This window comes from Pimephales promelas, chromosome 23 (assembly GCF_988280905.1).
Source record: "Pimephales promelas chromosome 23, fPimPro1.hap1.1, whole genome shotgun sequence".
Taxonomy (NCBI): Eukaryota; Metazoa; Chordata; class Actinopteri; order Cypriniformes; family Leuciscidae; genus Pimephales; species Pimephales promelas.
Window position 1 is genome coordinate 28,231,356 of NC_142791.1, and position 26,257 is coordinate 28,257,612.

At 37.1% G+C, this 26,257-nt stretch overlaps 1 protein-coding gene across 2 annotated transcripts in view; it reads left to right on the forward strand.

Moving 5' to 3' along the window:
* bmpr1bb (bone morphogenetic protein receptor type 1Bb) overlaps nucleotides 1-26,257 on the forward strand; it is a 103,475-nt gene that overhangs the window by 30,040 nt on the left and 47,178 nt on the right. Inside the window, exon 3 of one of the 2 annotated variants that reach the window (XR_016149413.1) lies at nucleotides 21,289-21,448. Coding sequence is in view for 1 of the 2 variants with exons in the window: in XM_089126039.1 (XP_088982165.1) it covers nucleotides 21,370-21,448 (79 nt within the window). In the remaining variant the exon portion in view is untranslated. Of the gene's footprint in view, nucleotides 1-21,228; nucleotides 21,449-26,257 lie in introns of both variants that reach the window. The other variant, XM_089126039.1, reaches the window with a different exon arrangement.

Sequence of the window (26,257 nt, forward strand, 5' to 3'; positions counted from 1 at the left end):
TTCTTGCTTGTTCTGGTCTCGTTTGGTCTGGTTTGGTTTGTTTTGGTCTGGTCTGGTTTGGTCTGGTCTGGTTTGATTTAATTTGGTCTGGTCTATTCTGGCCTGATCCGGTCTTGTTTGTTCTGGTCTGGTCTGTTTTGATCTGGTTTGTTCTGGTCTGTTTTGATGTGGTCAGAACTGTTCTGTTCTGGTCTGGTCTGGTCTAGTTTGGTTTGGTCTGGTTTGATCTGTTCTGGTCTGGTTTGATTTGGTCTGGTCTATTCTGGCCTGATCTGGTCTGTTTTTGATGTGGTCAGAACTGGTCTGGTCTGGTCTAGTTTGATCTGGTTTGTTCTGTGCTGGTATGGTCAGGTCTGTTCTGGTTTGGTTTGTTCTGGTCTGGTCTGGTTTGATTTTGTCTGGTCTATTCTGGCCTGTTCTGGTCTTGTTTGTTCTGGTCTGTTTTGATGTGGTCAGAACTGTTCTGTTCTGGTCTGGTCTGGTCTAGTTTGGTCTGGTCTGGTTTGATCTGTTCTGGTCTGGTTTGATTTGGTCTGGTCTATTCTGGCCTGATCTGGTCTGTTTTTGATGTGGTCAGAACTGGTCTGGTCTGGTCTGGTCTGGTCTAGTTTGATCTGGTTTGTTCTGTGCTGGTATGGTCAGGTCTGTTCTGGTTTGGTTTGTTCTGGTCTGGTTTGATTTTGTCTGGTCTATTCTGGCCTGTTCTGGTCTTGTTTGTTCTGGTCTGGTCTGTTTTGATCTGTTCTGTTCTGGTCTGGGCTGGTCTGGTGTGGTCAGGTCTGGTGAGAAGCGCTCGGCCGCAGCTCTGGTCTGGTCTGTTCTGGTCTGGTCTGGTCTGTTCAGAGGTCCGGGAGAAGCGCTCGGCCGCAGCTGTGGTCTGGATGGATGACCTGGGCCTGTAGCAGCGAGTGCTCTGGAGACTCTCAGGAGAAGCGTCTGAGACGGAGATGCACATTAATGTCCACGAGACACTGAGACTGTAACACTGTAACGCTGCAGCAGACGAGGACACTGAAGCTCATCTGTGTGTTTCTACAGGAGCCGATCCTGATCTACAGCAGATGTTGCTCTGTAAACACTATTAACCCGGGTAATTGGTGAACGGTGAGTGTGTGTGCAGCGGTAGCCCATGATGTCACAGGGTTGTGTTTCTCTCCTTTTGTTGTTGAGGAGAAACTTTGAGGCTGGAATAAACCCACACAAGTGTGTGTTTCTTGTGACGGACACACAGCTTCGTGCATTACAGTAAACAGCGTGATTGTGTTTACTGTAGGAGCACATGGTCATTCTCTGTTTGTGTGTGTGTTCTCTTTGCTCATCACCGTGGAAACTGCACTTTATCATTTTGATGATGATTGTTGTTTCTTCTTCTTCTGATTAAATTGGAGAACCTGTGGAAGGAGTTTCAGCTTCAGCTGTCAATCATCCGACAGAAATATGCAGAGCTTCTGCTTCAGGTCCACTCACTGGATAATATTGAGTGGAATCAAACAACCATCATTTCACTAGCAGGGTAGCAGTTTTATTTTATTATATTATTTAAACTTTTTGTCAATCGTTTTATGTTATTATTTCATATTTTATTTTATCATTTATTTTTATTTTATTATATCATATTTTTATTTTATTATTTTATATTTTTATTGGATTATTTTAACCTTTTTATTTTATTATTTAATTATTAATGTATTTTATCATTTAATCTTTATTTATTAATATATTATTATTACTATTTTATTCTTTAATCTTTTATTCTTTTTTTAAAAAATAAATTTATTCAAATAGCCTCAAATCAGAATAAATCTGTAAAACAATTAAATATATTCAGTTAACAGTTTGTGAATTAGCAATATTCTGATTGGATTTATGAATATATACACCTTTTTATTGTGTATTTAAAACACAATCAGTTTATTAGTACTATAACAGAACTATGATTCATTCATGAATGACTGACAAATATGCATCAGTTTATTAGTTTTATTAGGCCTAAATATCTTTGAGTGTATATTATACCACACACACACACACTATCAAAATGACTATCAAGGCCAGAAGTTACAACATAATTTTGTATTTATTTATATTATATATAATATAAATTATATATATATGTGTGTGTAAAATAAATATAAATAAACACCATTTTTTTACATAAAATATTTTTACATATGCAAATAATATTATATCACATATAATCACACATATAGCTTTATTACATATAATATAAATAAATACAAAATTATGTTGTAACTTCTGGCCTTGATAGTCATTTTTACCAATTTTTTTATATTAAAAAAATAATAATTAAAGTATTAAAATCAGCTCTTCATGGCAGAACAATAAAAACTACCATGCTTTGTTTCTTTAATAAAAAACTTGTTTTTTATATTAATATAATAATATATTTATTTGCAATTACCAAAGTGTATAATATTGATAATATATGATGTGTGTGTGTGTGTGTAACACCTCAGGTGCTGATGGCTCATGAATGATATGAAGGGGATTTGGCTGTAATCCTCCACTGATCTCAGAGAATCAGCATGTCTCTCTCTCTCTGTGGATCGTGTTACACACACACACACACACACACACACCTGAGCCGCAGCGCACCTGAGCGCACAAAGGCCTGTTATATCACAGTACCAAAACAATTACAATGACTTTACACGATCGAGCAGGATAGCGCAGTAATCGCCTCTCGCCGCTGGAGCGTGGCGGGTCGAGTGGCAGCAACACACACTGATGCTGACAGGTGTGTGTGTGTGTGTGTGTGTGTTTGAGAAGCAGCTGAGGAATGTGCGTGCACCCGCAGCCGAAAGCCTCACACGAGTGTCGTGATGCGGGCGACGGTAACGTGAGACGCACAATAACACTCCATGAGTGTGTTTATGTCTTCAGATTTATTTACTCTGTGTGTGTGTGTGTGTGTGTGTGTGTGTGTGTGTGTGTTATTAAAGATACCGCACTTCCAAAATACTTCTTTTGTTTGTTTTTAGCTTGAAAATGTTCAGTGTTTCTATCATGTTGCCCACTGTGTGCAGTTCTGGCGCTGTAAAGCCTGTTTCAGGAACTTTATAAAAGAAAATCATGGATTGTGTCGTTTTGAAGACAATTAAACACATTATCCCCCTAAATCCTCGTTACTTTAATGCGTTCAGTTTATTTTCACTCTCGTTTATAAATCACTTAACAATTATTGAATAATGTAATTTTTTAAGTCAGTATTTTTTACAGTATTTAAATCGGCACTATATGGCAGAACAATAACATACCCTAATATTTGACATTAAACACACACACACACACACACTCTCATGAATCTCCTTCGGATCAGTGTGTTGTCTCCAGGCCTCAGCGGTTCACTGCTGGTGTGTGTGTGTGTGTGTGTTCAGCTCCAGCTCAGAGTGATGTGTTTGATGTGGTCCTCTGAGTGTGTGTGTGTGTTGTCCTGTATGTGTGTGTCAGCGCGCTGGTTATGCTGAAGGATTCTCTTTTGTCTGAAAGCATCTCCTGCTGTCTAAAGAACAAGCTTAAATTTGCAAACCAAAATTTTTTAAAAGCAAAAGTTTTAAAAGTCTCCAAAACTACAAATCTAAATCAACACTAGTACTGACTATTGCAGTGTTTATTCTAAATAACAGATCGCTGCAGATCGTTATCGTGTTGAATTCATGTTGCTGGTAAAATCAGTTCCTCTCGCAGCATCTCTCCTCTTCTCTGATGATGTGGGCGGGGCTTTAACCTGTCACTCACATGAGATCAGCCAATAGCAAACCACCACCACCATCCAATCAATTCCCCTCAGACACAATCAAGCCCCGCCCACATGTGTTCTTATTCCTGAAGCGTTTCACTCGATATACAGAACAATAGAGAAGAATCGCAGCTTGTCTTTCATAATGTAATTTTCCCTAATTTTATAGATTTAACAGCACTGATACCTTTTTCCCACCGAAAAAAAGAACTGGTTCGGAACTGGTGCTGGTTCAAAGTTGGTTCAGTTGTTTTTCCACAGGGAACGACGTCGTTTCGTCATTGCGCACGTCGCTAGAAACGCTTGCAAGTACATTGCTTTGGGATTATCTCTAACTCGTGTACCAAGAAAACTTTAAAAACAATTGAAATATGGAAGTCTTTTAATCTTTTCGTTTGATATGTAATCTTTTCTGATAAGTTATGTTCCCCTGTCTTGTGTCTTTTTTCTTTCCATTTATTTGTTCTATATCGTGACTGTTTTCTTCTTTGCTAATGTTTCAAATAAACAAATACATAAATAAAAACGCTTGCGTGTTTCTGCAGTTTCTCCCGGCTTTGCGATGGTCAGAAAAGATGTTTCGAGCACATCTAAACCCGCCCCGGCCCCGACGTAAACATGACGTGCTAAAAGAACGGTTCTAGTCCAGCAAAGAGTTGGTGCCGCTTTGGAACCAGTTTTCCCGGCCGAGAACCGGTTTTTTGGCTGTCGAAACACAAACAACTGGTTCGCGCGCAGGCACCGGATCCGAACCGGCTCTCAAAATGCTTTGGTGGAAAAGGGGCTCCAGACAATCGGATGAGAACTGAACTGAACTGAGTGATGATCTGATGAAATGATGTCAGTGTTCAGTAGAGCTGACTCTGGAGGTTCATTGTTGATTCTGTCGTTAATCTGTTTATTACGGTGAAGCTGCTTTGAAACAATCCGAACTGTATATGGAAATAGATGTGGCCGCCGAGATAGTCATGAGTGTTTGAGACGCAGCCGACCGTCAGAGCGAAGGCTAAAATAGGTGGAGACAGACGTGTGTGTGTGTGTGTGTGTGTGTGTGTGTGTGTGTGTGAGAGAGAGAGGGGCCTGACAGTTTGATGGCATTCCTGCTTTGTTCCATGAAATCACAGTTGTGGCAGATGCAGACAAACTCCCAACAGCTGTGCGGCTCTTCTGCCATCTCGGCTTACACACACACACACACACACACACACACACGCAGACACATACGCTTACACAAATTCACACATATGCATGCACACACAAACACACGCATGCGCGCACACACGCGTACACATGCACTCTCTCACACACTCACACGCGCACACACACACACACACACACATTCTCACACTCACTCTCTCTCAAACAAACACACTCAATCAAACTCAACCACACTCTCACACACACACACACACACTCACTCAAACTCACACTCTTACACACAAAACATTGTACAACCATTGCTGTCGCTGGATCTCTCGCTCTTTACGGTGGTTTTATTGTTCAGAGAAACTGGACGTGTGTGTGGAAACTTCTAAGGCCCTACACACACGTGCTATTGTTTCCTTCAGCCTGACGCTGGCCGTCGAACACTAAACATTTTAATTGTGCAGTAAATGAGAATATGAGCTCAGAAACGAGTGTGTGTCCTCTAGGGGACGCAGCAAGAACCCAGACACACACAATCCTGCAGAGCTGGACATACACACACACACACACACCATCTTCATTCTGTCACACACACTTCACGAACTTCATTCTGTCACACACACCTCACAATCTTCATTCTGTCACACACACTTCACAATCTTCATATGCGCAATTTATTACATATTTAAATTAAATATGGTATTAGTACATGTATATATGCAAATTTAAATATAATTTTTTTACATATTTAAATTAGGTGTAGTCACATGATGAACTGCAAAGTAATACATTTTTTATGCATATTTAAGAGAATGTTTTTTTAATGCATTACATATTTAAATCAGGCATACATTCACATGATGATTTGCAGTGTAATAATTTAAATATGCAAATGTGAGGTGTCTGTTCTTCACATAAAATCATATGATTTCAGAAGGAAAATTGTTAGAGTTTAGAGCACAAGATGTACAGTATATGGAATATTGTTATTCTGCTTTCATGATTTGTTTTGTTGCACAACAGTGTCTGTTTCTATTTAGTTTGATTATATAGAAGAACATAATCTGTTCTTTTGTGAGTCGCATATGCATTTACATGAGCGAGGTCATTTAAACGAGTTTTGTTGATCTGTCCTACGGAGGCCCTGAAGGGACATGTGGATGGGGTGTAGTGTAAGATGATGGAGTTTTAGGGTCGCGACGGGTCTCATGTGTTCTCCATTAGTTCCAGCACACCCGTCCCGATCCCCCGGGAAATATGCAACTGTCCATACGCCACCCGTCCTGGCTAATGCATGACACGCAGGACTCATCACGTACACACTGCATTCCTGAACACACACACACACACAGGACACCATCATAGCTGCAGGTTTGATGTCAGACGAAGGTGTTCTTCCAACAACAACAACTGTTTACGATCATTGTGTTCATGCTGGAGTTATTAATAGAGCAAACTTCACTCGGGAATAAAAGATGCTGCATACCGAAGCGTTCACGTAATAATAATAACAACCCGTTTATGAGCGAGAACACTTTTAGCAGCATATGAAGATCTGACACAGATTACAACGTTTAGATATGAACATTAATAAGAGAGTGTGTCGTTTTAACGCAGTGTTAAAGGGGAAGTTCACTCTAAAACTAATGTCGGTCATTATTTGAGTTGTTTTCTTCTGTGAGATGTTATGTAGGAGTGCTGTTATAGGAGGAGAAGAGGGCAATAAAACAAGTTTATATTAGGCTACATACAGTATAGTCTATAATTGTGAATCTATAATAATTATAATCTATAATTTGTAATATATAATAATATATATAATATATATATTATATTAATATATAATATAATATATATAAATAATATATATATAATATAATATATATATATATATATAGACCATTTTGCAAGATGTAAACAACACTGGTCCAGAAGCACTTCCTGTTTCAGTTTTTTAACACTACATAAAAGCTGGGATAAAATACAACCAACAGAACATATAAAACTGAATCAAAGTTAAACAAACATCTTTAAGATTTTTTATTTACATGTGAAATAAAGAAAACAGTTACGAACTGAAACAGGAAGTGTTTCTGGACCAGTGATGTTTACATCTTGCAAAATGGTCTATATATATATATATATATATATATATATATATATATATATATATATATTAAATGTATTAAATAGTTTGTATATATTATTTACTCATGGCAAATGCCTATTTTCCAAATACCCAGTGATTTTCAGACAAAAGATGCTTAATATTATTTGATTGTTTGATCAGGAAGGCGTGTGTGTGTGTGTGTGTTTGCGCACCACTGACCATAATGATGACCATGTGACTGTGACGAGGAACCTGCCGTGAATGAGAGCGTTCTGTAACGGTTACGGATCAGGTGCTGCTAATTTAACCAGCCTGTGCTCAGAGGAGCTGCTCACAGGGGTCACGTGTGTGTGTGTGTGTGTGTGTGTGTGTGTGTGTGTGTGAGAGAGAGAGAGAGAGAGAGAGAGAGAGAGAGAGAGAGAGAGAGAGAGAGAGAGAGAGAGAGTGCGTGTGTTTGAGAGAGTGTGAGTGAGTGTGTGTGTGTGTATGTGTGTGTGTGAGAGAGAGAAAGTGTAAGTGAGTGTGTATGAGACTGAGTGAGTGTGTGTGTGTGTGTGAGAGAGAGAGAGAGAGAGAGAGAGAGAGAGAGAGGGTGCGTGTGTTTGAGAGAGTGTGAGTGAGTGTGTGTGTGAGAGAGAGAGAGAATGTGTGAGTGAGTGAGTGAGTGTGTATGAGACTGAGTGTGTGTGTGTGTGTGTGTGCGTGCGTATTGCACTGTGACATGGAAACAGGAACACATTTTAGTTGTGTAATATTTCAGAATTGAGTGTGAAGGAAGGCTGTGAGAGTGTGTGTGCGGAGACGGAGAGATTTACAGTAAGAGGACGGAGTGATGTTTCAGAGATGGATATCGACTGCAGAGAGGTTATGATACATTAGCAGAAGAGAACACGAGAGATCGATCCACACACACACACACACACACACACATGCAGAGAACAGAAAAACACACTGTTAATCCAGACGTTTGAGCAGCAGATCATCATTTAAACAAGAGCACAGTTTCATGCTAAAAAATTATTTATTTTAAAATAATGTTATTTAACAATGTGTTTTTGTTAACCAAATGCTTTTTCAAGCGCGCTGTTATTTGTTGCGCAGTGACGTGTGTGTGTGTGTGTTCACATAACCCAGATATGAGCAGATTCTGCGTAATACGCTGTATTTAATATACCATGATGATGCGTTGAGTATTTGGGTTAAATCTGTGCAGATTTGCCGTACGCAAACTTCCATGAAGTGAGGAAACATCATGACACACTGGCTCGTGATTGGACAGTTTCCCGCCTCTGTTGACTCATTTGACGAGTGTTCATTTCAAACCCTGATTGTGACATTTGTAACGTTAGAGAATGTTTCTGTTTCAAAGAAGAGTTTATTTGACATGTTACACTGACACTATGGACAGTAGTGGTTTTGACAGCACCGACACACTTGACCTTTGACCTGTGTCTGTTGTGTGCTGCTGTGTGAATGTCCTCACACACACTCGCACTGTTAGCAGATGTGTCGTAATCGCTGTGACGAGATCAGTTCTTGTTTTTCTGATCTGCTTTGCTAGTCTTCCGGCTCGTCCTCCTCTGATGTGTGTGTGTGTGTGTGTGTTCTGGCGCGGGCCGCCGGGGTTTGTGGGATTTTAATTGGCGAGTGGAGTCAGGTGGCGCCACCGGCCGCTCAGAGCCTCGTTAGCGTTAGCGCAGCGCTGTGTAATGGCTTTGTCTCTGATAGTGTGAATATGAACACTGGTGCATGAACTCTTGACCTCGTCCTGTCATCTGGAATCTGTCGCCAGCGCAGGATTAGCCGTCCTTATTAGGACACACTCATTAGAAAACATTAGAATTAAATTATATACCACACAGAATTCTGGGAACATTACTATCTCTAACGTTTTTGAAAGAAGTCTCTTCTGCTCATCAAGCCTGCATTTATTTCATTCAAAATACAGAATAAACAGTAATATTGTGGAATCAAATTACAATTTAAACTAATGGTTTTATATTTGGTTTTCTATTTTTTATACTTTAAAATATAATTCAGCAAATCTGTATTTTCAGCATCATCACTCCAGTCTTCAGTGTCACATGATCCATCAGAAATAACTCTAATATGAGGATTTATTATCAATGTTAGAAACTGTTGTGCTGCTTAGTGTTTGTTTATAACCTGTGATAATTCGTCACGATTCTTTCAGAAAAAATGTAGTACATCAAATTAAACTAAATGAGAATGAGAAATGTTATTTTCACAATTCTAAATCCCAATGACATTGAAAACCTATTTATCTTTATGTGTGTGTGTGTGTGTGTGTGTTAGTTTCAGTAATTGTGCTGTGATTTTATAACAAGGATTATGTCTGTAGTACTGATTCATTTTAATTTCAGTTTAAGCATATTTTAGTACATCTTGTTAATCTAAATAAAAATGAGAAATGTTGCCTTTACAATTAAAATTTACAATAAATTAAATAAAAAAATATTAATTTTTAAATACAATAATAAAAAATATTTTTTGTAATTTTGTATTTATTTTTTTATACCAGTTAACACAACACAAATGTGTTTTTTTATGGTTTTAGGTTTAGTTAACTATAGTAACCCTAATGAATAGAATAGAATAGAATAGAATAGAATAGAATAGAATTGAATAGAAAGGAATACTATAGGGTAGAGGAAAGTAGGGTATAGAGGAGAGTAGAATTGAATGAAGTACAGTAGAGTAGAACAGAGAGTAGAGTAGAATAGAGTAGAGTGGAATAGAATTGAGTAGAGTAGAATAGAATTGAGTAGAGTAGAATGGAGTAGAGTGGAATAGAATGGAGTAGAGTAGAATAGAATTGAGTAGAGTAGAATAGAATTGAGTAGAGTAGAATGGAGTAGAGTAGAATAGAATTGAGTAGAGTATGGAGTAGAGTAGAATTGAGCAGAGTAGAATAGAATTGAGTAGATTAGAATAGAATTGAACAGAGTAGAGTAGAATGGAGTAGAGTAGAGTAAATTAGAGTAGAGTAGAATAGAATGGAACAGAGTAGAGTGGATCGGATCACTGTAAGAGTGATGCCGAAGCTCTTCTGTACATCTGACACACACACACACACACACACACACACACACAGAGTCTAATGTAATCAGGCAGGTGTGGGGGTCAGTGAGGGTTTATGGGTCGGGGTCGTGACCCCTGGTGTCGGTTCGGCTTTGTTGGACTGTCTTAATTAGAGCCTTTGGGTTCCATTGTGCTCAGACACTTAGCAAGAAGGCCTTCATTAAACGCTCCTGTGAGTTTGGCAGGTTTTCGCACATTAATAATGGGAAGGAAACGCTACAGTTCATGCTGTGTGTTCAGTTCATGTGCAACATCTGTGATGCGCTGGAGATGACCACAAACCCACGGCCTTCTCAATCCAATCACTGACAGTACAGTGGATGTCTGCACCAGAGTTAAAAAACTCTATTATTACAATATTATAATATTCATTATCGTTAGAGTGATAACTTATAAGTGTAATAACTGAGCACTGGATTTTTGCACAGATGAACGAACAGCTCTGATGATGTCCAGTAACGCATCAGGAATCTCCTGAATCATCTCTGTCAACGTGTGTGTGTGTGTGTGTCCCGTCATCATGCGTTACACCGCAGCTGTGTGTGTTGTCAGTCGAGCGCTCAGTGGTTCTGTCTGTAATGTTGTAAAACAAGTGTGTGTGTGTGTGTGTGTTTCACTTGATACTCAGAAAATAACCTCAAACCATCATGATATTCATCAACAGTCTATTAGGATTATTTTTATTATTCAGCAGGGTTATTTTTGTAGAATTAATATACTATTAAAATATGTATTAATATTTTGAATTCACTTTTATTTTTATATTTTCAGTTCAACAAATATTAGAACTTTTGGCCTATAATAAACAACATAAATAAAAATATGAATATAAATATGAATAATAATAATACTACAAATAAATACATTAATAATGATAACAATAATAATACTTTTTATAATAATATTAATTACATATTATCAATATATTATGATTATGAATTATACAGCAGTAGTATTATTTGTATTCTTCAACAGTTTTATTTTAATATAATTAATATACTATTCAAGTATCTATTTATAATTTGATATTCTCAGTTTCCATTTTACATCATGTAACTTTTGCATGAAGTGGTTAATAAACAAATAATAATAAACTGCATGCATTTTACCGAAGAAAACATCAACCACACTGAAATGCTCTTCACAATAATATATAATGATTTACAGTGAACTCTATTATAAAGTTTCATATGAAGTTTATCTGTTTAATAAAACACTTTACTGTCCTGTGAGTAATAAAAACACCATATATCTGCATTAATATACATATGCAGTCTGTTTTCATTTGTATATTATACACCTCTCTCTCTCTCTATATATATATATCTATATATATATATATTTATTTATACGTATATGTGTGTGTGTGTGTGTGTATATATATATATATATATAATTCAGATTGAAGTACAATTCCTCTTGACTTACATCACTTTTGAAAATCAGCAGTGATGTCATTGTGATATTTGCATACTGACCCGTGATTGGTGATTGGCAGGAGGCAGAATGATCAGTAGCGCAGGGTAAAGAGGGACGTGTTGAGCTGTGTGTGTGTGTGTGTGTGTGTGTGTGTGTGTGGAGGTGTCATCTGTGTGTATGCGCTCACATTAAAGTGTGTGTGTCCTGCTGCTGAATCAGGACGTCTGCAAGCGTCTCAAGGCTGTGTGTAAGGGGTGTTTTTAGACATTACACAGAGTGAACTGTGGTAAATCACGGCCCGTCGTGTGGCTCAGCGCTTCTCATCTGCAATATGGGCCGTTTGTTCCATTAATAATCAGAAAGAGCGATATGAACTCGGAGTGTGTTGTATAATGTGTATAATCTGATAATCTGATGGAACAAGTTAGAAACTGGTGCTGTTTTCGGCCTTGATGATGGAAAGTCACACACACACACACACACACACATCTGCTCATCTGAAGGGTTTTAGATGAACAGAAACATGAGTCTGTCTTAGATGAATGAAGTCTCCATCATATTTCACATGTTGCTTCACTTATATATATATATATATATATACAGTAGATATTCCCCCCCCAAAAAATTTAATAAATTGTTTTCTGTTTTATTCAAGTTGAATAATTAAAAAAGGAGGTCTAATCAATTGAATTTATACAACTTTAACAATTTAATAATTTATTATAATTTTAACAATATGACTCTTAGAGTTGTGTTTTATTTGCAGAAACTCTGTGTTGTCTGTGTTTAAATTTTTCTGGATTCTGTGTTTTATGATTTAATACAAAATGTATTATCAAAAAACACAGGTAATCAAATGAATGCATAATTTATTTAATCTTTTAAAAAGTCTTTCTTCAAATGAAATATGAACAATTCCTTTCTCCTTGTGTTTTTTGGCAAACAGAGTTTTAGAACATAGATGGCAAATGTGTAATATTCCTCATAAACACTTTTTAATAAGCATTTATTATTACTCTGAGAAGTACATTCTACTGTACATTAATAATATATAAATGTCTATGGTTCTTATAATTAACTTTAAGGTTTATGGTTTTCATACAGAGGCAAAAGCTGATGTTTCATAGCCTTTATTTGTTATAATTGTGATGATTATGGATCACAGCTTATGAAAACTTAAAGTCAAAATTAGAATATTGTGAAAAGGTTTTGATATCTGTATTCCATAATCATCACAATTATAACAAATAAAAGCTTGAAATATCTCACTTTGCATGTAATGAGTCTATATAATATATTAGTTTCTCCTTTTAATTTGAATTACTGAAATAAATGAACTTTTGCAGGATATTCTCAGTTTTCCAAGTTTCACCTGAAGCACAGACACTCTAGAGTGAAAACACACACTCATAACACACTTCATGTGAGTCTGTGTGATTCACTTCCACTTCTCCTGGAATGAGTGTGTGTGTGTGTGTGTGTGTGTGTGTGTGTGTGTGTGTGTGTGTGTGTGTGTGTGTGTGTTACTCAGTTCTTAAGTTTGAACCTTGATTACAAGCGCAGATATTTACCTGCTAATTAACCAGTAGCCTGTGTGTGTGAGAAGCCACACACACCTGAGCAAACACACACACACACACACGCACATGCATACAAACGCACATGCAACTGTATTTATTTTAGATGTAAATCTTTTATTACATTATGCATGTCTTTACTGTCACTTTTGATCAATTTAATATGTTCTTGTCGAATGAAAGTACACTGTAAAAAATATTTTCAAGATTTGTTATCACAACATATTTTTTTTGTTGAATCATCAACTTTATAATAATTTATTTAGTTGAGATAACTTATTATTTTGAGTTTCTGATGGTTAAATTAATCTCCTTCATTGTATTAACTCACTTTTTGCAGTTCAATGAACTTAAAATTTTAAGGCAACCCAGGTTACTTACTTTTTTAAGTTAAACCAACAATGTTTTTTTTTTACAGTGTAGTTATCACAACATTTTTTCTTTTGTCAAATCAACTTATATAATTTATTTAGTTCAGAAAACATATAATTTTGAGTTTCTGATGGTTAAATTTATCTCCTTCATTGTATTAACTCACTTTTTCCAGTTCAATGAACTTAAAATTTTAAGGCAACCAGGTTACTTACTTTTTCAAGTTAAACCATCAATATTTTTTACAGTGTATTAATTCTTTCAACAACAAAAAAAAAAAAACCATGCATTTTTATACAAGTATGCAAATATCAGTCATAAAGCACGAGTGAACATCCTTGACATACACGCTGTATTGAATCATTGTGTAAAAAAGTATATTGTCATTTGCAAATTCCTTCAGCTGTTATGTGTGTGTTTAGAAATATAGAAGCCACTCGACTCGTTGGCACCGGTGTGTGTGTGTGTGTGTGTGAGAGTGGACCCAGCGTCCCCCGCACGAGTCTTGCTGTGACGCTTTCAGTCCTCTTCAGGAGTTTTGCTTTACCCAGCATTCCCGGTGAGGGCTTCAAAGCCTCGCTGATTGTCTCGGTGCATTGTGCTGGATTTGCATATTCATGAGGATCATCTTTCTCCCGCTCACGGTTGGGATGCTGGGAGTCTGAAAGCAGGACAACATGAAGCCTGGAGAACCTCTCGGGAACCAGAACAATTCATCGCTCAGGCTCCGTCGGAGCCTTTAGAGGCAACACACACACACACACACACTGTTTTTCAGTTTTTACACTGTTTCATACGGTGGATGTTTTCTTCAACTAGTCTGAAACAACAAGCTACACTTTTGAGTGTTTATTTTATTGCACTTTATCTATTCGCATCTGTAGATTTTCATGACATGTCTTTAAAAAGACAATTAAACATTTACAGATTTATTACGATGATTTTACAGTGGGGATTGTTCATATATAATTCACCTGATTTTATTCAACATTTTATTCATAAAAATATGGTGAAAAGTTTTTTTCTCCACTTCAGTATTACTGCTTTACACCAAAATTGACAGTGTTTTTTCCTATCTATATTCAAAAAAATATTTTTACTGAGGGGTTTGCTATTATAGTGTATTTCTTCAGATTTATATAACATTTTATGTAATTTTTCGATGTATTTTAATTTTATACACACACACACACACACATACGCATAAATATATATATAACTACAATCAAAAATTATGTAAAATGTTATATAAATCAGGAGATATATACTACATGAACAAACCCCTCAGTAAAAATATTCATAAATAATTATTCTTATAATTATTAATAATAAATAATAATAATTAATTATTATTATTAGAATTTAATTTATCGTAATTAATAAAATTGTATATATATGCGTTCAAATGATTAATTGAGATTAATTGCATTCAAAATAAAAGTTTGTGTTTACATAATATATGTGGATGCACTGTGTATAATTATTTCGTATATATATAAATACACACACATGCATGTATATTTAAGAAAAAAAAATATCATTTATATATAAAATATTTATATTTATATATAATATAAATGACATATAATTCTATATACAGTATATACATGAAAATATTTCTTATATACAAGCATGTATGTGTATTTATAATATATATAAAATAATTTTACACAGTGCATCCACATATATCATGTAAACACAAACTTTTATTTTGTATGCGATTAATCGTTTGACAGCCCATATATATTTATATATATAAAATATTTCAAAAATCTATAATGGTATGTCAGTGATACACTCCCTCTGTAAAAGTGTAATATGTCAACACAATCAAACAAGAATTTTGAGTGCATTTTTAATTACACAATCCCTCATTTACATAATCAAACATAACATTTCAGAAACGTGCAATTGGTGATGTACTCATCCGGCTGTGAAGTGTACGGTGAGATGTGTTGTGGAGTGTGTGTGTGCGGTGGCGGCAGGCCTCTCAGATGTCAGCTCTGTTGTGTCTGGTGCCGAGAGCTGACGGACGGTCCGCAGATGGATGGCGATCCGCGCGGGTTTTCCACCTGTCGACTCGCGGGAAGAGGAATGTCTTTCCCAGATCCCGTGACTGAACTCTCCGCGGCCTCCACAGTAAATCCCCCGTTGAAGTTTCGCCGTGGCAGGGGTCATTCCCTCGGCCTTTGTAACCCTAGAGTCGGGCCTTCGCCACGCTGGTGCCCGCGTCCTTTGTTCTTCACTCGAGTTGTGAATTTTGCGGTTGTCTCCGAGATTTTCCAGCAGTGTGTGAGCGACAGAGACGTCTGGCCGTAAATCCACACCGCTTGCTTTTCTCAAGTCAACGTGAACTGGACCTTTAGTGTGTTTTTTGGTTCATTGTAGTTTTAGTTTGGTATGCAATTAAAATGTAATATCCCTCATAGAATACAAACTAGTCATCCATATTACCCACATATAAAAATAGCATGCTATTGCAACAGTATGGCATACACGTCTGTTCAAGAAGAAGCCGCTTCAACTACAACGTAGAGGAATTGAACCATATACATGGATAGTGCACTCAAAAATAATGTCATTTACTTTATTATCCAGACCATAAAGCCATTTAAATATGGGCATTTGACTTCAGATGATCTTTGCATGTACTGTATGCATTCATAATTTTGTTTGGCTCGGATGCATTAAACTGATGCTCTCACTCTAACTTCTCTAACTTCCATTAGTCTATGGACTTGTCTAACTCTATAGAGCGGTCTAAAACAGCTTTGTGGAACCGGCTAGTTGCAAAGTTACTTATATACCCCTTTTCCACCGAAAAAAGAACTGGTTCGTAACTGGTGCTGGTTCAAAGTTGGTTCAACTTGCGAACCCGTTCAGAACCTGTTTGTTTTTCCACAGGGAACGACGTCGTTTCGTCATTGCGCACGTCGCTAGAAACGCTTGCAAGTACATTGCTTTGGGATTATCTCTAACTCGTGTACCAAGAAAACTTTAAAAACAATTGAAATATGGAAGTCTTTTAATATTTTCGTTTGGTATGTCATCTTTTCTGATTAGTTATGTTCCCCTGTCTTGTGTCATTTTTCTTTCCATTTATTTGTTCTATATCGTGACGGTTTTCTTCTTTGCTAATGTTTCAAATAAATAATAAAAACGCTTGCGTGTTTCTGCAGTTTCTCCCGGCTTTGCGATGGTCAGAAAAGATGTTTCGAGCACATCTAAACCCGCCCCGGCCCCGACGTAAACATGACGGGCTAAAAGTACAGTTCTAGTCCAGCAAAGAGTTGGTGCCGCTTTGGAACCAGTTTTCCCGGCCGAGAACCGGTTCTTTGGCTGTCCAAACACAAACAACTGGTTCGCGCGCAGGCACCGGATCCGAACCGGCTCTCAAAATGCTTTGTCTAAAGTGGACTTTCCAAATAAAGTGTAACCCTTTGTTCTTTGGCCGTTTTCAGTTTTCTGCACGATTGATTGAGGCGCTCATTATCCTGTGATAGTGATTGATATTTCAGGGCCGGTTCTGAGGAGTGTGTGTGTGGGTCTGGAGGGAGTGTGTGTTGTGGATTCGGATCTTGCGGCCCCTCGCTTCCCTCGGACGGCCCATTTTTCAGCAGGGCTCGAGCGGCCTCACGCTGGGCGTTTGATGGAGCTCGTAGCGAGTGTGTGTGAGTGTGTGTGAGCGGGCCTGACCTACTCACAGCTCCGATCGCATGTAATCACAGCAAACGAGCGTTGACAGCGTTAACACATCACTGCCGCCCCACTGAACTCCCAGCAGCCTCTCTGCCGGCCCGGCTGCACTTTCTTTTTGTTTTCTGCTCATCCACAAACATCCATTCACACACACACACACACTCACTCATTCATTCACTCTCTCTCTCTCTCTCTCACACACACACACACACTCACTCACTCTTTCTTTCACACACACACATACACGCACACACATGCAAACACACACACACACTCTTACATAGTCTGCGGAGAAGTGACAGTGCAGGAATAACAGTAATACAATATATTTACACAGTACATTTTTGTGTGTTGTGTGTGCTTAATTAATAGTTTTTCCAAACCACATAAATCTAAATAACTCCTATTCATTTTGCATGTAATTATTTATAAGTGACGGGTAACATGTTAGTTTAGAGCCCAATTCACACTATTATTAAGTTGCTTATTAGCATGAATATTACTATTATATTGGCTGTTTATTAGTACTTATAAAGCACTTATTAATGCCTTATTCTACATGGCCATATTCTACGTCCCTTTATCACACTATACATAAACTTAAAAAGTCAAATAGTTAGTTAGTTAACAGTGAGAATTAGATCTTAAACTAAAGTGTGACACTGATATATAATTGTTAACGAGGACTGGAAGTGAAAACACAGACGACTGCCTCGTTAACAATTGTATATCACTTATAAATGGTTGTATACCTCATTATAGGAGTAGTTCACTTTAAAAAAATCTTTTGCTGATAATTTACTCACCCCCATGTCATCCAAGATGTCCAAGTCTTTCTTTCTTCAGTGGAAAAGAAATGAAGGTTTTTGATGAAAACATTCCAGGATTTTCTCCATATAATGGACTTCAATGGGGACCAAACGGTTCAAGGTCCAAAAGACAGTTTCAGTGCAAACTGTTCAAAGGGCTTTAAACGACACCAGACGATGAATAAGGGTCTTATCAAGCGAAACGATCGCTCATTTAATAAATAAATAACAAAGTTTAAGTTTTATAAGCTCAAATGCTCGCTTTGCTCTGTTCTGTGATGAGCGTTCGTGACTCTCCTGTTCGAACTCGTTCATCAAAATGAATGAATCTTTTTTTCGTGTCATTTGGTTCATGACATTTGGTTTTGTGTCATTTGGTTTCACTCGATAAGACCCTTATTCATTGTCTGGTGTCGTTTAAAGCCCTTTGAACAGTTTGCACTGAAACTGTCTTTTGGACCTTGAACCGTTTGGACCCCATTGAAGTCCATTATATGGAGAAAATCCTGGAATGTTTTCATCAAAAACCTTCATTTCTTTTCAACTGAAGAAAGAAAGACATGGACATCTTGGGTGAGTAAATTATCAGCAAAAGCTTTTTTTAAAAGTGAACTACTCCTTTAATAGTAGTTATTAAGATTGATGTGATTTGGAATTGGTCAAATGTGCTTGGAAAAATCTTTTTCGGAATATTTTCGTCAATTTCGCAAAAACTCCCGTTTATCGCCCGTTTATTCCAAAAAGGAATATTTCGCAAAACTGCAATGGAAACAGTTTTTGTGCATTTACAGTCGCCTGACGTAGATGACGCGGTGTGTTTGGACAGAATACGAGACAGAGTTCTTTAATAAAATCATAAAAGAAAAATTAATTACAGCAATACTGGATTCAAAACTCAAAGAAACGCCACAATCACGAGCAAATGAAGAGAAACACAGAGAAACTCCTCATATGAGCCGCTCACAGTATACGGGTCTTTCCTTGCCATTAATGCTGGATAACACACACACACACACACACACACATGTCTCCTTCCATTATTAATAATAATAATGTCTAGTGTAATGGCGCTGATATATATAAACCAATTTCCGTTTCCACGATTTTTAAAATGACTGATCACGAGAAATAGTTTTTAATCGATATTTAGGAAAAAAAATCACAAAAGTTTTGCGCAAATCTGTAATGGAAAGGCCGTGGCCAGTGAGTGTAGGTTTGGCTGAGATGCGGGCGAGAGGAGGCGTGCCGCGGCCCGAGGTGAGAGTCCCACATCATCACCTGACGGATCAATGGCTTTTCTCATGCACTGTTGTGTTTCCCCTGATGCTTTGTGTTCTTTATCCCACACATAATGAGCCGTCAATCAAGCACTCGCACCCTAAAGGGGAAGTGAGGAGATGCTTAACCAGCCCTTAGTTTTACAGCGCTGTGAGTGAGGAGACACTCGCTTTCATGTTTTACAGGTCAAACTACCTTTCCCATGAAGTGTTGATAACTAGAGATGTTTAAACGAGTAGTCCACTTCAGAATAGGCTTTATGCACAACTTACTTCGCTTCGCTTCCGGTCCAGGTCTTTTGTATGTGCTTCATGAAATGTTTTGCGGTTTTACTCAAGATAACTTAAAAGGAGCGAGCAAAGATTAGCATAACCAATGTCCCTCACATGTGCAGATTGATATTTAAACGTTTTATATTTTTTCTTCTTCACAGTAACGTTTAGATATTTAAATGGAATAAAACGCCAATAACAAAGTGAACTAGTTAGGTTAGCTGATTACCTTAAAAATCCATAGATATCGTAGTCAGGTCTTACGGCCGTTAACACTTTCTATGACAAGCGGATGAGACCTGTTTTCCGGTTTGGTCACGTGACGCTCCGCATAAAGCCTATTAATATTTCCTCATAGTTTACTCTCCCGCACGTCATCCGAGATGTCCATGTGTTTCTTTCTTCAGTGGGAAAGAAATGAAGGTTTTTGAGGAACACACTCCAGGATTTTCCAGATGTGAGTTTCAGAGCAGCTCGACACGATCCAGCCGAGGAATAAGAGTCTGATCTAGACAAACCAGCGACATTTACAACATTTATATACTTTAACCACTAATGCTGGTCTTGGTCTAGCTGTGATGCGACACACATTACGTAATCAGGGTGAAAGGTCACGCGTGACGTAGGTGTAAGTACCGGCCCAGTGTTCATAAAGCGAACATGCAAAGACTAAGACGAACAAGATTAAAATATATATATATATATATATATATGAAGAGTTCAGATGCAAAAGCGTCTAAGTGCCATTTGAAATTTTCTCCTTTAATGATGATTTTTATCAAGCTTGTATATTTAAGTTCAGTAATTTCCCTTAAATGACAATGAAGATTACCTATTAATTGTCATTTAAGTGAAATTACTGAACTTGAATATATAAGCTTGATAAAAATGATCATTTTAGAAGAAAATTTCAAATGGCATTTAGAGGCTTTTGCATCTGACTTTTCATATATATAAAACAATGATGTCGGACGATTTTGAAGTTGGAGGAGAAAATGAGAGTTTTTCGCCCTATCCTACATTTTCCATGTGTCCTTTCACCCTGATTACGTAATGTGTGTCGTACAAGACCAGCATTAGTGGTTAAAGTATATAAATGTTGTAAATGTCGCTGGTTTGTCTAGATCAGACTCTTATTCCTCGGCTGGATCGTGTCGAGCTGCTCTGAAACTCACATCTGGAAAATCCTGGAGTGTGTTCCTCAAAAACCTTCATTTCTTTCCCACTGAAGAAAGAAACACATGAGCATCTCGGATGACGTGCGGGAGAGTAAACTATCAGGAAATATTCATTGTGAAGTGGACTACTCGTTTAATTCAATCATCACTACTGGAGCTCATAATGAGGTGAAGTATTAGGTGTCAGTTTCCAAACAAATGCACAATAAAAAATACAAAATGCTGCTTTTCCATTTAGTTATTCAGATACCTTTCGTACATTTCTGAGTACCTTTTATATGTCTGGAGAAGCGTCTTACAGTTTTCGCATTAACACCTCATGATTAATGTGGTTTTAATGAGTTCCAGCTAATAAACTGTTGCAGGAGTCCATGCGCTGTGGTCACGTGACCCGCCGAGCGCTCCGGGCTGTTTCTGGGGTTCGTCGGCCCTCCCTCTCTGCTGTGTGTGTGTGTGTGTGTGTGTGAGGAGGGTCGAGATGAACTGCTTTTATTGTCTCTCCACAGTGAAGGGGCCGTCCCAAACGCAGCGAGAGAGTAACACCCTCTCTGTCTCTCTCATCGCAGGCCGACCGTCAGTGTGGAGTAACTGTGGAGGCAGGAGTGTGTGAGAGTGTGTGTTTCCATGCCCTGGTCGCACGGGCTGGGATGGAGCGACAGGTTGGGACTGGGAGACGCTGGACGCCACTGCTGGTTCTGCTGGGAATGATGCACTCGTACGCTCAGGGTGAGTCTCAGTGTTTTCTGTTGTTCACCTTCAGTCTGGGACACACACACACCTCTCCAGGTCGGCATGGGCCATGTTTAGATATTTGTGACCCTGGACCATAAAACCAGTCACGAGTGTGTCTGTGGCGATAGCCAACAAATCATGGTGTATTTTTCTTTTATGCCACAAATCATTAGGATATTGCGTAGAGATCATGTTCAATGAAGATATTTAGTAATTTCATACTGTAAATATATGCAACATATATTTGTGTGAGTGAATGCAACACAATCGTGAACAATTTTTCATGTTCAGTAGTTGTATCTCTGACAGATATTGTCATATCCTAACACACCATACATCAGTGGAAAGCTTATTTATTCACATTTAAGATTTGTAATGTAGGGTCACGTTTATGGGAATTCTCATTGGCCATCAGAAATATATGATTTTTCCCTCAAGAAGTGTTGAAGTGTGTGTTGTGTTGTGCCGTCTCTTAACCAGTCCTCGGACAGCTGATGGGTTCGAGGACCAGTGGGTTTTTACAAATCAACAACTGACTTTTTGTTTTGACTGTGGTTTGTTGTTTTTGTTGTTTATTAATATTGTGTTTATCTATGCTTTTTGTCACTGTTTAACCCTGAAACCGTATTCTGGACAAATGTGGGCAAAATAGTTTTGATTTATTTTTAAAAAATACAAGACTTGGCTACTTTTCCTAAGTTTGCCTCCTGAACACACATCATTCATTTACTCAATTCTACAATGTTAAGTGGGTGGGAAAAAAAAACTCGTTAATCTTGTATTTTTGGTCATAAATGGGCACCCATAGAAATGAATGGGAAAAAGTGTCATTTAGAGCATTATAAAATAAGACAAAATGAGACACCAGATGACAGCAAAGTCACTTCATCTTTAGGTTTTTAGCTCTAAGAACTTATTGGAATGATGTTTTAATGTAGTTAAAAAAAATAAAACATAAAAATAAGCATAATTTACATAGAAAATAGGGTACTTTTTGAAGTAAATAAATTAAATAATACCCCCAAAATAAAAAATAAACACCATAAGTGGATAGACAAAACTTTATCGAAGACAGTGATTTAACATTTATAATAAATAAAAATTAGGATCACACCTCTGTGTCCACATTTGTCCACATTTGTCCACAATTACAGGATTAAGGGCTATAAAGTGAATACGGTTTGAGGGCTACACATAAAATAAATATATAGAAATATAATCAAATGGGATAATGCAGTGCCAAATATTACATTCTGTTTCAAACATATATGGCTCGTCATATGGAGTTAAATTATTCAGACACCAGATATCATTTGTGATATTTTTTCACTAGTGTGATCAGGACAATATAGTTCAAGTAAACTGTGACATATTCTAGCCAAATATTCTTCATACAGCGACTAACAGTGATAATGTGGGACCAAATATGATTCCTCCACTTTGAGCTGATGATGTTTTGCTGAAGTGTGTTTTCTGCTCTTTTTACACACACACTGAACAACATGAAGCATTGCTTGGTCACTGGTTGAGCTAAACTGGTATTATCTAATTGTGGAGTTCAATTGAACAGATATTCAACATAATTCATGTGTGAGAGTCCAACAGAACCAGTCGAATATCCACTGAGTTCTGCTCATGTTTATCACCATTATCTAAACTATAGCCAATAAACTGATAGTGTGAGAAATGTTGAAGGTGTGTGAATACACTTTGGTTTGAGTGTGTGTGGAAAGTTTGTTAAATGCTCCTGCGGCGACAGATGTAAAGATACAAAAGTAGTGTGTCGATTAATAGGAGTAATTATGAATATTAATTATGAAAAAATCAAAAAAATTGAGTTTGTAATTCATGTCAGGACTCTTAACGAATTGTGAGCGATTCATTTGAAGAAGACATTTCTGTCTTTATGAGGTTTTGTTAAAATGTACAAATGACTTTCATGTGTCGTTGATGCCAAACATGTCATGATAGTTTCAGTTTCAAAGTCTGTCCATGAATATGATGAATAATCATGAGTCATAATGATAAAAAGAGGAATAAAAATGTTGTTTGAAATAGTTTTAGGAAGTTTGCCACACAACAGCACATCAACGTCATGTTGAATATTTAATGTGATTTAATGATTCATAAACTTTTATTCATTTGTAAAATTGACTTTCAGAGTCTATTTCATCTCATATTTAAAATACGCATGGCTACACAAAAGATTTTTGTTAAAATGTTTGTGTGTTTTTTGGTTATTGAAAAGTTGTGTTGACTTTAATAGAGCATTAATATGATATGAAACAGTTGTGAATCATAATTAGAAGACAATCGAATGTACATGTGGAATATGTTAGGCTGATGATCGAGCGCTTCATTGTGCTTTAGTGTGTATGATGGAGCAGCAGAGCTTGACGTGTGTGTGTGCGTGTGAGTGATGAGCTTGACGTGTGTGTGTGATGAGTTTGACGTGTGTGTGTCGCTGCTTCTGGGTTCTTGCTCGGTGGTGAGGCATTTCGCGAAGTCTGAGACGTGGAGAAGCCCACACACACACACACACACACTCACACACAGGCACAAACTTACACACTCACTCACACAAATACAGATGAACAAACACTGACACACACATACTAACACACACACTCACACACACTCATCCTCACCTAAAATAATTGAAACCCGTGTGTGTCGGAAATATCCCGCAGCTGGTGTGTGTTCTCCAGGATTTACAGCTTCAGCTGCTGCCCGACACACACACACACACACACACACACACACTCGCAGGGAACTTGCAAGCTTCATGCGTGTCGTTGTTGTGTGTTTGTATCGATTCTGGTTTTGTTACGTTTATATTAATAATTTAACTTATCCAAAGCAACAAAAGCAGTGTGTAACCGAGGCAACAATATTCATAATATTAACATGAACTCATCATAAACCCTGTTTATTTTCATACACACTCCAGGTTTATTGTGGATGATTCATATTCACGAGACAACTTTATCTTTCTTTCAATCTTTAATCGTCGTCAGTTTTATTTTTAGAGCTGCTAATTTACATCATAATTAGCATATTTTGATTGCGCTGTGCTTTTGTACATTCATTGTAACTTTAGAAATATCTTTACTGTCACTTTAATGCGTCCTTGATGAATGAAAGTATTGTTTATCTTACTTCAAAACTTTGTATTGACCGTTTCCACATTAATCTGACAATAAATATAAACAGCAATAATGTTCTTTATCTCTTTTTAAATAAGAAATAAATACATAAAATTAATAGAAATAGACATTTTTAATTGCTATTAACTATTTGTATCTACCTTAATGAAATAAGTCAATTTTTTTTTTTTTAATATTCCATCCAAATCACATTTTTTCCAGAAAAGTATGAAGCAGCATAACTGTTTTTAACATAAATAATAATCATAAATGTTTATCAGATCCTCATATTAGAGTGATTTCTGAAGGATCATGTGACACTGAAGACTGGAGTAATGATGCTGAACATTCACAGGAATAAATTACACTTTACTGTATATTCACATAGAAAAGACATTAGAATAATATTTCACAATTTGTACCGTATTTCTTCAAATAAACGCAGCAGAGGAGACTTCATTCAAATACATAAACAAAGCTTAATTATTCCAAACTACTGTATAAAAGTACGTTTCAAATGCCTTTGCATGATTGAATTTTAGAAATATGTCACATATCACTCGAAAAAATAGAATATGGAGCAAAAGAGTTCATTTATTTCAGTAATTCAACTTAAAATCTGAAACTAATGTGTTATATAGACTCATTACATGCAAAGTGAGATATTTCAAGCCTTTATTTGTTATATTTGTGATGATTATGGATTACAGATATGAAAACCCCAAATTCAAAATTAGAATATTGTGAAAGGTTTTTATATCTGTGAGCCATAATCATCACAATAATAACAAATAAAGGCTTGAAATACCTCACTTTGCATGTAATGAGTCTATATAATATATTAGTTTCACCTTTTCAGTTGAATAACTGAAATAAATGAACTTTTGCGTCATGTTTCACCCCTACATGCATTAGTTTTCCCCAGACCTGATTCAGCCGCTGTTGTGTGTGTGTGTCTCGTCTGCACTCATGCATTCCTGAGCCGTTCTAATACGTGGAAGTGTCCAACACGTCGGTGTTTTACAGTAATCGTGTGTTTAAAGTGTTTCATGCCCGGCAGACTGATAAGAGGCAGAACTGGTGCCTTCAGTGTTTTATGGCAAGGTCAGCGCGGAGATAACACACACCGACTCACACACATCTGCGCTTATGAAGGACCTTCCTCTCATCTCCTCTTCCTTGAGGAGTGTTATTAGACTGACATCTGAAAAATGAAACTCATCTCTTAAAGGCGCAGTGCGCACAAAAATGTCAATTCTGACATCATTTGCTCACCTCAAGTTGGTGCAAACCTGTGTGAGTTTCTTTCTTATGTTTGGAAACCTAACGGTTGTTGTTCCCCGTTGAAAAGAACAATGGAAGTCTATGGGGTCCAACTTTTGTTTAATAACACATGTTCCGACCCCATTGTTATTAGCATAAACTCTTTTAATATTTGATAAATTGGTAACACTTTACTAACAATGTGCAATACATTTGTTACTGTATTTGTTAATCTTTGTTAATGTTAGTTAATAAATATGCAGCTGTTCATGTTAGTTCACAGTGCATTAACTAATGTTCACTAACACAACCTTTGATTTGAATAATGTAGTAAATGTTGAAATTAATATGAACTGAGATTAATAATGCGGAAGTAGTGTTGTTCATGTTATCT